The following is a 17,921-nucleotide window of genomic DNA, read 5'->3' as shown; positions in this document are numbered from 1 at the left end:
CAGCAGGCCGCGCGCCGCCGGGCACTCTCACGGCAGTAGGAACTACACTTCCCAGAAAGCCTTGCGATACACAGGCGTATCAGTGAGATACGATGCATTTTTGCAACTTGGTGGAGAAAGTACCTGACCCCGGACTACGTTTCCCAAAAGTCCTTGCGGCGCGCATGAGCAGAGAGGCTGGAGATCGCGGGGCGGTAACATTGTAGCACATCCCCCCTCTGGTTCTGGGCTTCACGCGCGTTTTCGCAACCCAGGCAGACAGGAGGCCCTCCGCACCCTGGCCGTGAACCCCTTTCCTACCTGAGCAGAGCAAGCCGGGGCGGCGAGCCGGGCCCCACCATGGCCGCGAACGTGAGTGTCCCCTGGCCTGTCGGGACACACCCAAGCTTCCCCGTCACGGGGCCTCTTCCCTCCCGTGGGTCCATTTTGCTTGTCCGACTGACCCTCGTCGGCGCGCCCCGCTGGCTCCCTCTGCATGCTGTTTCTATAACCTTCCGGCAGCTAATCCGTCTGTTCGTTTCTCTTAGCCTGTCCAGACTCCGGACTCCTTTTGTCCGTATTCTCTGGGCGCGCTTTTGCGGGGAGGGAGACCCAGGAGGTGTTGCATTGGCATCTACTCGCGCGCGGCACCTCCCAGCAGCCCCTCCTTCATCCCCCTTACCGCCGGGGCCCTGGCTCCCAGATCGGCGGAGCTGGACGGGACCTCAGAGAGGGGGCCAGGCCGCGGGAAGGGTGGGGACGCAGGTGCCGCCCAGGCGGAGCTGTCCAGCAGGGACAGACAGGGCTTTCTGCGCAGGGGACGAGCTCCCGCCCCAGGGGGGTATGTGGATCGAGGCTGTGATGCTGCAGAGGGGCACAGGTCTTGCTGCGAGCGGAGGAGTTAGGATGGCCGTAGGAGGGCGCACTTCCCTACTGGCTGGCCCCTCATCCTCCTAGCGTGGGTTTGGTTAGAGCGGTCCTGATGGAAGGCGATTCCTTTCCAAAGGCCGCTGGCCTCTTCTCCCCGCAGCCAGCTTTTCTTAAGAGCCAGTCTACTTAAGTCCAACATTCATTCAACAAATCGGGTGGCCCTTTCCACCAGGGTGCTGCCTATGGGAGAAGCTGGTGACTCACCACTCCCTCCCTTCCTCCGTGAGAGTGCTTCTGGAGCCAGCTGGGGAACCCAGCCAGCCCGACACTCCCTCCCTCACTCCACCTCCCTCTGTGGTGGCGTGTCCTCCCCACTCTCTCCTGGCCTGTCACACCCTCTCTCCAGGCCCCTGCTCTGTCTCCAAGGATCCTCTCTGCCTCCCACACCCTCTGTGAGGCAGAGTTTGTGTCACTCACAGCCTAGCCACTCTGCCCCCGTTAGAGCTGTCTTTCAGGCCTAGAGGCCTTGAACGCCGCACCTAGAAAGGCATCGGAGATGGTCCATGAGGCCCAGGGTCTGCCAGTGGAGAGGGCAGTCAGGAAACTCGCTTGCCCCCAAAGGTGGATTCCTATCTGCCCCGAACCCCCACCACCATATTTTACAGATGGGGACCTCCCCCAGCAGGGGAAGGCACTTGCCCAGGTCTCTCAGCCAGCTTGGCAGGTTATGTCAGGGGAAGGTGCTGAAAACGGCCGGCTTTGGAGTCAGACAGACCTGGGGGCAAACCCGCTTTCCTTCTCTCTGTAGTGGGATGCGTTACTGGGAAGTTTATGCTTTCAACAGTGCCTGGTGTGAAGTAGGAACTTAATAAATGAAAAAAATTCTTCACAGTATAAGATGGTCCATCCTGGTGGGCAGAGACCCTCTGGGGTATGTTGGGCCCTGACCCTTGCCAAGGAATGTCGATGAATTTGGGGATCCTCTATTGCCTAGTCTTGGTTGCTTCTAGAGGTCACACAAACTCATCGACATTCCTTGGCAAGGGTCAGGGCCCAACATACCCCAGATGGTCTCTGCCCACCAGGATGGACCATCCTACGCTGTGAAGAATTTTTTGGTAGCCTGGTGTGTCTCTAGGGGAGGAGCCACCACGCCCTGGTGGGGTAGAGCAGGGAGGTGACAAGATTTTTTAATCTGTGTAACCACTGTCCTGTCACAGGTACTGTTTACCATCTCCATTTTATAAACAGGATCAGAGAGGTAGAGTAACTTACCCAGGGTTTCACAGTGATTTCCAGGGCCTGTGTGTTGACTTCTGATCCCACCTCTCATTACTTTTGGGACTGGAAGGGTACGTGTCCCTGAGGATACACATTATGCAGCCAACGTCAAGATGACTTTGAAGGGAAGGAAGAAGGCTCGGGAGGGTGCCCTTCGGTGTAGGGGTGGGTAGTGAGGATGAGCAGAGGACGTCTCCATCATCCTGTTCACAGGGAACTTGATTCAGAATGTGGACTGGGGGTGTCCTGTCTCTACCCACCTCACCAGCAAACAGTAGTTAACTCTGGGAGCTGGAGAGAGGGGAGTATTGGCCAGCAGGGGCCCAAAGAGACTTTCTAGGGTGATTGACATGCTCTGTATCTTGTCCGGGATGTTGGTCAGATGGGGTATGTATATGTCAAAACCCATCAAACTGTACACTTACTTACCATGTATAATATATTAAAATGAAAACTGAGTATAAATATAATAATGAAATTTATTTTAAAAACTAAATTTTATTCTTTTTTCTTTTTCTTTTTCTTTCTCCAGTATTCTAATACGAGTAATAGAAGAGAACATGTCAAGGTTACGACTAACTCCCAACCAGGCTTCCTGGAGCGGCTGAGCGAGACCTCGGGTGGGATGTTTGTGGGGCTCGTGACCTTCCTGCTCTCCTTCTACTTAATTTTTACCAACGAGGTAAGCTGTTCAGGGTCTGTCTGTGCAGAGGGAGGGTCCCCATAGCGTCAGGGGGACCCTTTGCTGAGATCCAGAGGCTGGATTTAGTAATAAGGACTTAACTTTACGCTAGAGAGAGGGGGATGCTGAACTCACCAGGATTCTTTGTGATTTGACACACACATCCCACCCCAACCGAAGTAAGCGAGAAGGGAGGGGATAGGTTACCACACCTGACATGCTGGGAGCAGCACCAGCTTCAGGCATGGTTGCATCCAGGCATTTACGCTGGGTCACTAGGAATCTCCATTTCTTCATCTGCCGCCTGTGTTTCTCTGTTGTGGATTTTTTTTGGCAGGCTCTTCCTTTGTGGTGGCAAAGGAATTCCAGGGTAATATCCAGTCAGCTTAGCAGCCCCAGAGAACAGAGGAACCACCTCCTTCTAAATGATTTTAGCAACAGTTGCAGGGAGATCTCTGAGTCCTGGCTTGGGTCTCTGTTCACTCTGAACCAGTCCCTGAGGCCAATGAACAAATGTTCTGATTGGGTAGGCCTGGGTCACGTGATTTGGACTGACACCCAAGTAAATTACATGGACTGGGTAGCGAAGGGGAGGAGAAAGCAGAGGAAAATGGGGGAAAGGGTACAAGGCAGACAAAACGGCAGCTAGCTCCAGCATGGAGGCCGTGGGGTGGTGGAAGAGGTCTGCCTGGGAAAGCAGGAACCTGGGTTTCAGCCGCCACTTGGTAGACCTCAGTTTTCCAGCTGCACAATGGGAAGGTCGGTCTCAGTGCTCGCTGAGGCCATGCTGCCCTGAGATGCTGCGTCAGGCTACGCCTGAGCTGTTAAAGCTCACTCCCCTTTGCTCACAGGGCCGCGCGTTGAAGACAGCCACCGCCCTGGCTGAGGGGCTCTCACTTGTGGTGTCCCCTGACAGCATCCACAGCGTGGCTCCGGAGAACGAGGGGAGGCTGGTGCACATCATTGGGGCCCTGCGGACATCCAAGGTGCGTTTCACGGCGGTTGCTGACCCCCTGGAGGCGTGCGGCACGTCACTAGATACTGTTCGGTTGAGGATTTTGAAAGCATGGACACACACGGGTGTGATTACTGACCCCGCACTCAGCAGCTGTGTGGACCCATCACTTCTGAGTCTCAACATCTTCATCTGTAAATTGGGGAGAAAAACTGTGACAAAGCGGGGGGCCAGTTTTGAAGATTTGGTGGGATTAAGTAGCTAACGTCCTGCCACAGTGGCTGGCATGTGGCATGAGCTTTAAAATAGGTGCTTTAATGGTTATGATTGGCATGTGTGCCTAGGGCAAGGCTACTTAGGTACTCTGGTTACTGGACCTTTCCAGGGTGTGAGGCACATGTCACAGGCACTGGGTGTCTAGAACGTGGGGAAGGCAGCTTCACTCCATTCTCCTACATCAGTGTTTCCCAAACTTTTGATATATGTGTACCCCTTCTATAATTTTTGTAACGCTGAGTACCCCTCGTCAAAAAAAAAAAAAAAAAAAAAGGATGTATTAGGCGCAGCTAACGGTGCAGTGCCTATCCCCACCAAACTCCGGTGCAACGCGCATCCCCACCAAACTCTTCCCGTACCCCTGGGGGTAGGCGTACCACACTTTGGGAAACACTGTCCTCCGTGAAGCAGCTGCAGAGTTCTCCGTCCTGTCCAGTCCTGGTCCTCTGTCTGTTTCCTTTCTAGTCCAGCTTCCCCTGCGCCAGGCATGCTGGGCCGGTGTGTGTTTTGTTCTTTATGTGTTCATTTTTGGTTTGTTTGCTTCTCTTTGAAGCTCTTGTCTGATCCAAACTACGGGGTCCACATCCCGGCTGTGAAGCTGCGCCGGCACGTGGAGATGTACCAGTGGGTGGAGACCGAGGAGTCCAGGTGAGGCGCCCGCGAGTGAGGGTCAGCGGGGGTAGCGGAGGTGCAGATGGCAGGGTAACATGCAGGTGGCTTTCACTGTGACACTTCTGAAATTTAAAGTATGAAGTCTTCTGTCAGAGAAATGTCAAATTATCCCAAAGTTAATGGTGAGTGATCTTTTGTTTGGAGGTGGCAGAAATCCAGTGCAGAGTGGCCTGAGCTGAAGGCATTACTGGTTTCAGGCCACAAACAATTTTGTGCCATGTGTTAATTCCATCTTCTCTCCCATGAGGGGTCAGAAGTGGCCTCCTGGCTTATGTCCTATAAGTTTAAAAAAATATTATTTTTAATCCTCACCTGAGGATATGTTTTTGTTGATTTTTAGGGAGAGGAAGTCAGGGGTGGGGGAGAGAGGGAGAGAAATATCAATGATGAGAGAGAATCATTGCTTGGCTGTCTTTTACACAGCCCCCTCTGGGGATTGAGCCCACAACTTGGGCATGTGCCATTGGCCAGAATCGAACCTGGGACCCTTCAATCCACAGGCCGATGCTCTATCCACTGAGCCAAACCGGCTAACCCTGTGGTCGGCAAACTGTGGCTTGCGAGCCACATGTGGCTCTTTGGCCCCTTGAGTGTGGCTCTTCCACAAAATACCAGGCCTGAGTGAGTCTATTTTGAAGAAGTGGCGTTAGAAGAAGTTTAAGTTTAAAAAATTTGGCTCTCAAAAGAAATTTCAATCGTTGTTCTGTTGACATTTGGCTCTGCTGACTAATGAGTTTGCCGACCACTCGGCTAGGCCAACATCCTATTAGTTTTAACAGACGTCTTAGGGGAGACCCTCATTGGCCATGGTGGGGGTCAGCCCTACCTGAGCCATTTGGACCATGAGTTGAGGGGTGGAGAGAGGCTGGGTGAGCCTGGTGCAGGGCACCTTTGGAGGGTCTCCATGGGGCTGTCCTGGAGCAGCGGGTACAGCCCGATCTCTGAGTCCAGAGAGAGGAACTGTGACCCTTGGTGTGAGCCAGGCAGAGGCAGATTTCAGCTCCAGATGAGAAAGCACTTTTCTCGGGACAGGAGCTCAAGGGCTGCAGCTGGCTGTCTGCCAGGGAGTGAGCAGCCTGTCTGGGCTGGTGCAGACCAAGCCTGCTCCTTTTGGGCAGTTTGACTAGGTAGTCCCAAGTTGCTTCAGCTGGAGATGCTTAGAGATGGGAATGTCTCAGGAGTGACGGGCTGACTCTGGACCTGCTGTGCTTTCCCCACAGAGATTATACTGAAGACGGGCAGGTGAAAACGGAGAGGAAGTACTCCTACAGTGAGTATAGGCCCCCTTCTCCAGGGCCACATCCCCGGCCTGTGGGCAGACACTGGGCACATCCCCGCAGTGGGGACGGGCACGGAACCAGGTGTCGGGATCCCCGGGTGCTGGTGCTCAGAGCCCTGCTCTCCCATCCGTCCAGCGAGGCTCCAGGAGATGTCCCTTCAGCCCTAGCATGGTCACAGGCTTGGATAAGTGGCCCTCGGACATGTGACCCCTGCTGCCATGGTTGCTGAGCTGTTCCCTCTTCCCACAACAGACCCTGAATGGAGGTCGGAAATCGTCAACAGCAGGAACTTTGACCGAGAGATTGGCCACAAAAACCCCAGGTGAGGTCTGGGCCCCCAGGCCTGAGGGCAGCCTTGGCTGTCACTGGTGTGCCTGCAGTCTTAGCTTCCTCATCCGAGTAATGGGCCTGAGTTACTTCTGCCTCATGAATTGATTAAAGTGTTGGACACGTGGGCCACACTGTGCTCTGGGATGACCACCCACTCCCTGGCACAAGACTGGCTGCTAGGTGGGACAGCTCCTGGGCACCAGGAACAGAGGCGAGACCCAACTTCCCTGACCCCAGACAAGCTACCCTCAAACAGGTCATGAATTTAAGGCCTGGACTGAGTGCCCAAAGGGATTTGCATGTGTTAACCGTTAGCCATGTTAACCACGGGGTAGGAGGACAGTCAGGAAGGGCTTTCAGGAGCAGTGGCATTTGATCTGGGCCTCTGTAGGATTTCGGCAGGGGGAGGTTAGCTCAGGGACGTGGGGGTGGAGCAGGCCTGACGTGAATGTGCACAGTGGGCTTAGATACTACCTGGGGCTGGGGTCAAAGGGGTGAAGTCCATGGAAGGTCCATCTGATGGCTGGGGGTGGGACAGGCTGGTAGGGGGTCTAGGCAAGAGGCTATGAGCTCCGGGAACAGGAGACAGAATGAGGATGTTTCATCCAGGGAAGGGGGACTTGAGATCATCCAGGGGGTGGAGTTGCTGGTAAAGACAAGATGTCTGCATTGCCTGGCTGGTCTGGACTTGCAGGAGTCCCCTGGGTAGGGACCCTCCCCAGCACAACCCAAAGGAACTCAGATACTCCCACCTGGTGTCCTGCTTCACTGATAGCTCCCTCTCTCCCACAGTGCGATGGCTGTGGAATCGTTCACGGCAACAGCCCCCTTCGTCCAGATTGGCAGGTTTTTCCTCTCGGCAGGTAAGTCTGTGGCCCCTTTGGGTGAGCCATCGCCACCAGCCCAGAGGTTCTGTGCTTCCATTTAGCCACTGGTGCTCCAGCACTCAGCCCTTTTGTGGTTAAGGTGGCTCTGCTCCCTGGACATGGGATCAACCAGAACCTTCCCAAGGATCATGTTTTGGGCTGGGGTCAGAGAGAAGGCAAATCTCTAGGAGGCAGGGACTCGTGTAGAACACCCTCACCTCAGGCAGGTTCCTCCGACCCCTGGATTATCCCAGAGAATGACTGCCAGGCCCTGCTGTGGTGCTGGTGCCTGTTCTCACCAGGGGAAGCCAAGAGCCTTTCCTCACCGGGCCCTGAGCCAGCAGTAGAGCCAAGGCTCTCCCTGAGGGCTCCGCCCCTGAGCCCTACCTGGCAACTAGCCCTGTGCCAAGGAGTGCGTGGTTCATCCCCCTCCTCACCAAGTTATTCCAGAGTGGATTTCAAGGGACAAGGCAGTATCACGGCCACAGTAACTCCTGGGGCTCTGTCCCTGAGGTTGACCCAGGAAGGTGTGAGAGAAGACACTGAGGACCCAAATAACCAAAGTGAAGGAGGAGAGGCTGGGATCGAGGGCTTGGCCTGCTGCCATCTGCTCTGTTGCTCAGCTGTCCCCACCAGCCCTGGCCTCCAGTGGTCTCCGTGCAGCTTGGGAGCCAGGCTTGGGCATGGCCACAGTGGAATTGGTGCAGAGCCAAGACCATCCCCAGAGCTGTGGCCACTCTAACTGGACGGAGAGGGGTCAGGGAAGGCTTCCTGGAGGAGAGGGAAAGGCAGTGGGGCTGGCAAGGGGCAGCTGTGGAAGAGCGGGGGCTGGAGAAGCGCACTGTGTGGGGGTCGTGCGCTGAAGGCCCTGAGGAGAATGAGCCAGGAGGGCGCTGGGCAGGGCTGTGCGAGGGTGCGGTGGGAAGGATGTCAGGCTGAGGGGTTTGCAGATCAGGGGTGTTTCAAATTGCACACCATCGTCTCTAACCACCGTTTCTCTCAGGTCTCATTGACAAAGTTGACAACTTCAAGCCACTGAGCCTGTCCAAGCTGGAGGACCCGCACGTGGACATCATTCGCCGGGGAGACTATTTCTACCACAGTGAAAACCCCAAGTACCCAGAGGTGCACAGAGGGACCCGGGCAGTTCAGATAGTACAGATCAGGGCCCCTGAAGTACCTTCTCCCAGGAATGCACAGCAGTCAAGTTCTCGCTTAAGACTGATTCGGTTTGGTGGAATCCACAGCTGCACTTGGCCAAATGGATTGGAGGGGAGGGAGTTCTAGGTGATGGAACCACCTGGGAAAAGCTATAGGGGTGGGAAAAGAGGGTGAGTGTAGGGGCTCGACAGTGCCATGGACCCAGGCCCAGGCCTCACTCACCCCACTTTCTTCCACCCCCCAGGTCGGAGACGTTCGAGTTTCCTTCTCCTATGCCGGGCTGAGCAGTGACGATCCTGACCTGGGTCCAGCTCATGTGGTAATGTAACTTCTCCAGGGCAGACTAAGGCAGGGCTTCCCGGTCTCCCTGGGCATGGCCACAGTGGACAGCGTTGGGAATGTGGCTTTGGACCCTCCCTCTACAGTTAGGCATGCCTCTGAGCAGTTCCAGAGGTCTGTGTCCCCTGAAGCCATCCAAGGATATCCGTTGCCCCCAGTTTAAGAACTGGGATGGCATCGGTCTCACTCACTTCCTGGTAGGCACACAGAGTAGAGGGGTGTGAAGGGGTGGACTGGTCACTGTCTCGGCTCTCACACTAAATTCTCTGACCAGGTCACTGTGATTGCCCGGCAGCGGGGTGACCAGCTAGTCCCATATTCCACCAAGTCTGGGGACACCTTGCTCCTCCTGCACCATGGGGACTTCTCAGCCGAGGTGAGTTGCTGCTGTCTGCCTCTGTGATGGAGGGACTGGTGTTTCCCTCCCTGCCACTTTTAATAAGGTTATTAAATAAGCACCTACTTCTAGAGGTCATGGCCAGTAGTACACTGGGCAAATCAGACTCCTCCACTGGCACGCAGTCTTGTGGGGGAGGGTGACTCATCAGTAAAACCAGTAAGGGAGTATCATGAAGGGGAGGCAGATGCTTGGAGATAAGCGGGCATGATGGGAAATCTGCTTTGACAGTGTCCAGAAAGGCCTCTCTGAGTAACATTTCTGCTGAGTGCCAAGTGAAGGGAGGGGGTCAGTGCTGAAAGTAGTCCGGGCAGGTCAGAGTTCACCTTGTTGGGAACATAAAGAGTGTCCGTGTGGCCAGCACCCAGAGAGAGTGGTCAGGGAGGAAGACTCTGAGCAGGCAGGGCCCCTTGTGAGGGGGTGGATTCGGTGGGCAGGGGAGGGATCTGAGCTGCAGAGTCTCCGGATCAGGTGGGGGCAGCACCCCCCTTCCCCTCTGTAGAAGGAAGAGGGAGAGTCCTGCTTCTCAAGTCCCAAGGAGAAGGGGTACCAAGATGTACCAGTTAGTTCAGTTAGCCACTCTCCTCTAAGCAGGAAATCCTCCTCTTTAACGGAAAGATACAGCTTTTCCATTGTTGAGCATAGTGTATCACTGCACATTTTGTGCTTTGAATAGGATTGCTGGGTTTTGCATCCAGAAGGTCTTGAAAAGGGCAGTGGCAGGTGTCGGCTTAGGCCCTCAGCTGTCATCCCTCTCACTTGAGCACCAGCCCTGGGGTGTTGCATGGGCCCAGCCTTCTCTAGCCAGGACTAGGGTGTGGTTGGGCTGCAGCTCAGGAGCCTGGTTACCAACCTCAGGGTGGAGCTGCCACCTCCCAGCCTGACATGGCATGAGTCACCCTTTCCTCCAGCAACTCTCAGGGCCCCCTGGGTAGTTTCTAATATTAGGGAGCCCTGTCCAGGCCTTTCCCTCTCTCCCAGAGCGCCAGCCCTGTCCCCAGGCTTCCATCCTCCTGCAGGCAGAGGCAGTGTGAGCTGCCCCCAGAGGAGTGGTGGCTCATGGCTTAGATAACTCCCAGGAGGGGAGACGGTGACACTGGAGATGGGCAGGAGCTTCCCAATCACCCTGGGTCTCCAGCTCAGGGTCTGGGGTCTGATAAGCAGGGAGAGAAGGTCCTGAGCCAAGGAGGCGTCCTGGGCCCTTAGAAAGAAACCCTGAGTCAGGCTGCCCAGCCTTCAGTCTGGGGCCAGGAGAGTGCCATGTGGACAGCATGGGCACCGGAGGTGGCCCCACCTCAGGCCCTGCTCTGCCTTCCGCGGCTACAGGACCTTGAGCCAGTTGATTATCCTCTCAGCCTGTTGGCCCCTCTGTAAAATGGAAATTAAGAAAAAAAAATTGCAATTATTCCTATCTTATTTGGTTGTGTGAAGATGATCCATTTTATTGAGCACCAGGGACATAGGGACAAAACAGACATGCCCTCAAGCTCATAGCTTAGCTAACTGCTTCGGTGAGACCCTGGGCATGTCACTTATCCTCACAGATCCTCAGTTTCCTCTTCTGTAAAATAGAGATAGGTGTGCCTACCTCATCAAGTTATTTTAAGGATTAAGCACTTAGGACAGTTGACTGATAAATGGTAAGCAGAAAGAGTTAGCTATCAGTTAGCTATCATAATATTAGTATAGATAATGACTAGGTGGGCTCTCTGAAGAAATGGCATTTCAGCCAAGACTAGAGAAATGTGTAGGAGCCGGCCAGGCACAACTGGGCAAACATGCTCTCAGCAGAGCAACCGCATGTGCAAAGGCCCCAAGGCAGGAGGAGGTTTGACCGGTGCCCCAGTGGGGCTGCATGGAGAAGGTGGTGGTGGTGGCAGAAGCAGGGAGGCCCGTGGGGAGGAGGCTACTGAAGGGGCCCTGGTGAGGGGTTGACGGCGGTGAGAGAGGGTTTGAGGAAATGTGGACCCTGTGTTGACAGGACTTGCTGATGGCCAGAATGAGGGATGGTGAGGGGAGGAACAAGCCAAGTTTGACACCCACGTTTTGGCTTATGCAGGTGGGTGGGTGGTACCATTTGCTGAGATGGAGACGACAAGGAACAGGTTGGGGTGGAAACTCCAGTGTCAGGGTCAGATGTGCCAAGACACGCAGTGGATGTCACATAGGCTGTGGGAGCCATGGGGGTGAGGCCCAGAAAGATACACTCCTGGGAGAGAGTGTGGACTGAAGCAGCCAGGGAATTTCAGCATTTAGAGGATGGTAGGAGGGAAGGAATGGCCCGGCAGACTGAGGAGGGAAACCAGAGAGGCCCCAGATGCCATGAGCAGTGTCTGAGATTAAGTCGGACACCATACACGAAGCATTTCCCATAGCGCCTGCAGGCACACTCACACGTTCCCACTGTCGTGGTTGTGGATAAACGGCCCCAGAAAGGCACTGCTGTCGTAGGAGGGAGGGTCAAGTTTATTCCAGATGCGTCGGCGGGGTGAGGACTCTTGAAGGAGCTGTCCTGTGACCCGAGGGCCCATACCTTCCATAAAGACGTGTGCGTGCACCTTGCTGTGCTGTGCTAGGCGGGGGAGGCCCTTAGACCTGGGGGCGGGATGCGCCCTTACCTTCCTCTGGTCTGTTCAGAAATGGCCAGCGTCTCCTGCTTTGTTATGTCCCCTCGGCCACCTGCCTGCTTTGTCCTACAGGAGGTGTTTCTTAGAGAACAGAAGAGCAACTCCATGAAGACATGGGGCCTGCGGGCAGCTGGCTGGATGGCCATGTTTATGGGCCTTAACCTCATGACGCGGATCCTCTATACCCTGGGTAGGTGGGGGACACGGGGGTGGGAACCTTGCTCGTCCTCCTGTAGCCCTCTGTGCTTCCTCCAGGCTTCTCACACCACCTGTCAGCTTTCCTGGCCTGATGGTGTGCAACTTGGGGCAGGGAGCGGGCATTTGGCCATCTCTGAGTACGTACTCCATAACTTTAGGATGCAGGGCCAGCCTTTGCAGTGAGCGGGACTTGAAGTCTTATGTCAGAGCTCTGGACCTTGGGCCATCCTCTTTCCCGTGTTAGCTGCGGTTCTCTCACACCTCTTCTGTAGTTTTATGAAATATTTGCCAAACAGGAAACACTAAAATATTGTTATACTTTTGGGCTAGATTTGGGATAGCCAGCAGTTATGGGGCATAGGGGAGAGTTTGCTGCTCCCATAGCCTGAGGCTGGCACCAGTGAGCCCAGTAGCTGCCCAAGTGACGCAGCCTGTTCAGGACCGAGTGCCCAGCTGATTGAGTAAGGGCGGGTGTAGACTGTTGCAATCAGAGGAATGGGAGGACGGGACTTCAGAGGACTTTCCATCTGAGCCTTTACCCCAGTGAGTCCCTGTCCAGTCAGATGATTCAGCCTTCTCTGAGCCCCAGCAGAAACCTTTTCCCCACTTACCCATTCCAGTTTGGGAGAGACCTGGCTGCAAATACCCGACTGTCAGAGCAGAGAGGGCCACCTGCCTCATTTTATGGATGGGGAAACAGGTGCAGGGAGGGGAAGGACACTTCTCCAAGGTTTTCTTTGGATAGATGATTTGTGCTCAGAAAGGCACTCAGCCCTGCACCAGGCTGGGCCACTTGGGCTACTGCTGAGCTCCATTCAGGAGAGATCTGCATTTGAACAGAACCCTCCCTCTTTCCTCTGCACTGCGCCCATCGTGGCTGGGTGACCTGGACAGGCCTTTTTTCCTCTCGGAGACTCTGTTGTCCTATCAAGATGAGAAGGTTGGAGTCTCTTTCAAAGGGCCCTTTGAATCTCTGCCTGCCTGTGTTCCTCTGATTCTCTCCATATCTGAAATGCTGACATTCCAGATTCAGAACAGACTTCAGAGGATGGAGAGATCCAAAGTGCGGGGCGAGTGTTTCAGGAGCCTGCAACACAAAAGCATTCATTCAGGAAGAATTTCTGAGCGCCTGGAGTGTGCAAGACACTGGTCTGAGCCTGAACCTACAATGAATAGGGCAGACAAGGTCCCTGTCCTTTAAAGGCTCAGAGCCATGGCTTAGAGCTAAGGCTCAGGACTCAGACATCTTGCGGTTAAGTCCTGGCTCTGGTGCTTTCTAGCTGTAAGACTTATGGCAAGTTAAACTCCCTGGGCCTCGTGACCTTGTAGGTAAAATGAGGTGAGGAATAGTACTGGCCTTCCATTGGCTTGGTGGCCTAGTTGGTTGGAATTTTGTCCTGCACACCCAAAGGTTGGGGGTTTGATTCTCAGGGCATATAACCTAGGTTATGGGGTTGATCCCTGGTTGGGGTACTTATTGGAGGCAACTGATCCATGTTTCTCACATTGATGTTTCTCTCAAATCAATAAAAAATATATCCTTGAATGAGGATTAAAAATAACACAAAAATAATACCAGCCTTACAGGGGTTAGGCCTATGGGTTAGATGAGATGGTACAGGCAGTGCCTGACACATGGTCCACAGTATAAAACGTGAACTGTACATCTTATGAGGGCCAAATAGGGGTGCTACCTGAGAGTAGACAAAGATGAGCCGTGGGGTGGCCTGCAAGATCTGGTAGTCAAGGCAGGGCACCAGGGCTTCCTCTGCAAACCAGTGGCACCAAACCACTGGGCCTCCTGGGAACTCAGTGGAGATTCCCCCAGTGGATAGCAGCCATGGGATGCTGGACAGGCCAGGAACAGGGTAGTTCCAGATGGATTTAGCCGGATCCTAGACTTCATACTGGGCCTGTGAGAGCCTTGAGGCAGGGGCCAGCTGAGGCTAATTTGTTTCCCTCAGTCCATGCAGAGCTGGGCATGGAGATAATTGGTAACAATCTGGTGCCTGAATGAACAAACATCTCTAGGAGTGGCTGAAGGGCCCAAATAGGCACCCACAGAAAAGTCTGCCCAGTCTCCCTTGTGTGTACAGTAAATTTTGTGTGTACAGCAAAATTTGCCACTGTTACAGTCAAATGTCTTTTTGTTGTTAATCTCACCCAGAATTTTTTCCATTGATTTTTAGAGAGGAGTGGTGGTGGTGGTGGTGGTGGTGGTGGGGGGGGGGGGGGGAGGAAACATTGATGTGAAAGAGATACATTGACTGTTTGCCTCACATATGTGTCCACTGGGGCCAGGAATTGAACCTGCAACCCAGGTACATCCTTTGACCAAGAATCAAACTTGTGACCCTTTGGTGTGTGTGTGTGGGGGGTGGGGGGAACCGTGACAAATATTGTAACCATTGAGCACACCATCCAGTCTTCATATTGGCTTTGGATTGATTTCAACATGTAGTTTAAAGTTCACAGAGCACTTGTATGTGCCTTCTCCCGGGAGCTGTGTGCAGCGGGTGGCTCAGCCTGTGCCCAGCCACGCAGCTCAGGAGGGAGGGCCCCTCTTTTGGATCTTTCAGCCCTCACTAGGAGGTATTTGCCTTCCACCAATGACTCTCTCTTCCCCTCACTCACCTGGCATCAAGGGCTCATCCTTGTCTGGAGACAGGAACCATCTGCTGACTTTTGAGACGTAGAACATGGCGTCCTCGAAGCCTCACTGCCTTTCTTTTCCCCACAGTGGACTGGTTTCCTGTCTTCCGAGACCTGGTCGACATTGGCCTCAAGGCCTTTGCCTTCTGTGTGGCCACCTCACTGACCCTGCTGACCGTGGCTGCTGGCTGGCTCTTCTACCGGCCTCTGTGGGCCCTCTTCATCGCCTGTCTGGCCCTGGTGCCCATCATCATTGCTCGGACACGGGTGCCAGCCAAAAAGCTGGAGTGAAACAGGCCCTGGCACTCAAATTTGAGTTTCAGGATCCAGGTCTTCTCCTGCCCCCTCCTCTGACCCTGCTCCGCACCAGAGCACGAGTCCACACTGGTTTTAGATTCTGCACCTACTCCACTCTTCAAGGGGCCAGACTTGGCAGCATGCACTTACGGCGGGTTTGGTGTTCATCTGTTAACGTCTCTCCACCCCTTTCTTGCCCGTGAGCAGCTTTGATGGGCAGAAGGCAGCTCCTATCTGGCAGCATGACAGGCGTTCTCCCGCTTGTGTCCCCCTTCTCCTGGGACAGCGTGGCTGGGTCACATGCTCCATCCAGCTGGTGTCTTCAGATCCCGAGGTGACACTCAGAGACCTGCTGCCTTACCCGCTTCTGCCTCTGCTCCTTGGAGATGAGTCCAGGCTCTGCCACACCACTAGCTGCTCCCTTGATACTAAAGGGCCACCTTTATCAGCTGTCTAATCGGTGCTGTATTGCCAAGACAGACGAAGCCCATACATACCCTCCAAAGCAGGCACGCTATAAACCCAGTTTGTGGCTAGAACTAGATTTGGTACTTCAAAAAAGCAAACCTACTGGCTATGTCCTGAGGGAAATTGGACATTTGTTGCGCTTCACACTTTTTATGGTTTGGCAGAATCTTCTTGGTGTATAGTATCTCCAAAGGCTCTGAGTTTTTGTTGCTTCACTTCATGTGAACTCTCCTACCCCGAGGGAGTTGTTAAAAACGAGATTTGAAAAGCAAATCAGAAAACCTCCTGAATGACTAATATTTCAGACTGTTACAGAAAAAGACACCCTTTAACCTGTTAAGAGGTTAATTCAGAGCATAGGTGTTAAATGGGGCTGTGACTTATCTGGTTAAAAAAAAAAAAAAAGTTACCGTTGTCAGTATTCTGTGTCACTGGGAAGCTTTAAGATGCTTTTGAAATAAGTGTTACACAATGATTTGTCTCCCCTCTGGGAGGAGGTGGGGAATATCTACAAGGCAAGGCGTTTCCTTTTATCCTGTGGCATCAGACACTTCCTGGGCACTGGAAGAGTTCTGAGCTTTTAGTCAGCTGTTAAAGGAAAAGGTTGGAAGCTTTATTATCCTGCGCTCCTTCATGACCCCATCAGAATCAAGCTCGGAGGCCTCAGGTTTGCTATAGATGTGAGTGCTCTTGCCGGCCTCACTCCTTTCATCATGGAGGACTTCTGATACAGTGGCTGGGCCTCCATGGCTGCTTCTGCTATTCATTTTATCTGTTAAGAGTCTGCCACTCTGTTCCTCCAAAATAAAATCTACCCACACTTAATCAACTTATTTCCCAATTACTCTCACACCCTCTGAAAGATAAAGAAGGTCCTAAAAAATTCTTTGTATAGCTTTTACTTTATCTTTTACTACTTGGAAATTGTTCTACCTTGCCGGGAGTGGTAGCTTTAGCAAATAACTATCTGGTGGTTGAAAAGGGGTCAGAACTTATGAAAATAGTGATCCAATAGTCTCTCCTGTAGTCCTGGTATATCTGTTACAGATTCTTCATGGTAAAGACAGCTGGCCCCACAGACGATTTATCTGGGTTTAAGGACTGAAATAGTTCACTGCAGCTTCATTGAATCTCTAAATCGGGTGGAGAATGCCCTGCCCACAGGCCATATAAGGCTGGAGAAATAATTTGGTCTGGCCCTGCCAAGGCATTAGGGGTGAGTTAATTAAATGTTTGACCAAATATAGCAGGATAATTTTTAAGTTGATAATTTTGTGTGGCCTGCAAATGATGTTAATAAATATTCAAATGGCTCTTGGAAGAAAAAAAGTGTCCCACCCCTGCTCTAAATCCTCAAAGGATGCTTTTGGAAAATACAGTACAGTAAACCCTCGATTTAACGGACTTAAAGTATTTAATGGACAAAATTTCCAGTCTGTATGTCAGGTGAAAATTAACACCCTCTCAATTAAAAAATGCTTTTAACCAAGCGTTGCTTACAATTAACAGGTTATTTTTTTGTCGTTGTTATTCACTGTTATTTTTAATAAATCTTAGTGAATAGGCTTATGCTAGAAAAAAACCAAATAATTTTGATTACGTAAATATTACATATCTACAACTATGATCTACATATTTAAATCTAAGAATCACTGTTTGTAAACAATGTTTGGTGAATGATGAACACGTGATCACACCGCATGGAGCAGTAATTAGTTCTGTTGTCGCACAGTGTCACTTTCTGCAGCAGTTTTAACGCCCGAGTTCTGACATACACTAAGGCAATCCCATCTGTGGAGACTGGTGAATGTACACATTTACTAGATCCATTCAGTATAAATTTTAAAATTACAGTAATACATGTAGGAAACTTCTGTGAAATTAAATTTTTCATATATACTTAATTAAACTTGTCTACCTAAGAGAAAACAGGTAAACTAATTTGTCAGTTTTTTAATATACGTATGCATTAGGGAAACCTATTTTATTATATAAATGGGCTTTCAGCATTAATGAACACACCCTTGCCCAAATTAGTCCTTATATCGAGGTTTTACTGTATATACAAAATTTTGGGGATTTGATCTGTGTTAAGTTTTCCTAGCATAAGATTTTAAATTACTGCCAATTTCAAGTGTTCTTTAGGAGCAAAATAATGTTAAGAAATATTTGATGCCTTGGAAAAAATCATGAAATTTTTATTCTTTGTATTTTTTATAGAAAAATCAAAATAAATTTCTAAGTAACTTTTATAGGACATTGCCATTGTTCCTTTTGTTGTTTCTGTATTCTTTCTGAAACTTCTGTCTTAAAGAATTCAGCCATAAAATTCAGTACAAATCATGATTTTTAGACTCAGTTCTAAGTTGTTTTTAGTGGTTAATATATATATATATATATATATATATATATATATATATATATATATATATATTTTTTTTTTTTAAGGGCAGCTCAATATTTTTAGCACTTAGAAGTCTTAAATATCAAAGCCTACTTTGTTTTGGATGCATTCAAAGTGAAAGATTCATACTTCACCCATCTTCAGAATTGTGCTAGAAGACAGGATGGAGCCACAGTCCAAAAGGCAT

The 17,921-nt window shown here is 51.7% G+C and overlaps 1 protein-coding gene and 1 pseudogene across 2 annotated transcripts in view; both read left to right on the top strand.

Moving 5' to 3' along the window:
• The window catches only part of LOC311632140 (protein Hikeshi-like), a 130,616-nt pseudogene that overhangs the window by 58,238 nt on the left and 54,457 nt on the right, over positions 1-17,921 (top strand). The gene's annotated exons all lie outside the window — the stretch shown is intronic.
• TMEM43 (transmembrane protein 43) lies at positions 87-17,582 on the top strand. Its single transcript, XM_084902629.1, has 12 exons — positions 87-351; positions 2,663-2,812; positions 3,664-3,798; positions 4,597-4,691; positions 5,936-5,985; positions 6,248-6,317; positions 7,118-7,188; positions 8,195-8,316; positions 8,597-8,671; positions 8,966-9,067; positions 11,788-11,905; positions 14,654-17,582. Exons 1-12 carry the CDS (start codon positions 340-342, stop codon positions 14,854-14,856), a joined length of 1,203 nt encoding a protein of 400 aa, XP_084758755.1. The 5' UTR covers positions 87-339; the 3' UTR covers positions 14,857-17,582.

This window comes from Pipistrellus hanaki (genome assembly GCF_964339955.1).
Source record: "Pipistrellus hanaki genome assembly, chromosome: 13".
NCBI lineage: Eukaryota > Metazoa > Chordata > Mammalia > Chiroptera > Vespertilionidae > Pipistrellus > Pipistrellus hanaki.
This window is presented reverse-complemented; position numbering and strand designations above follow the sequence as displayed.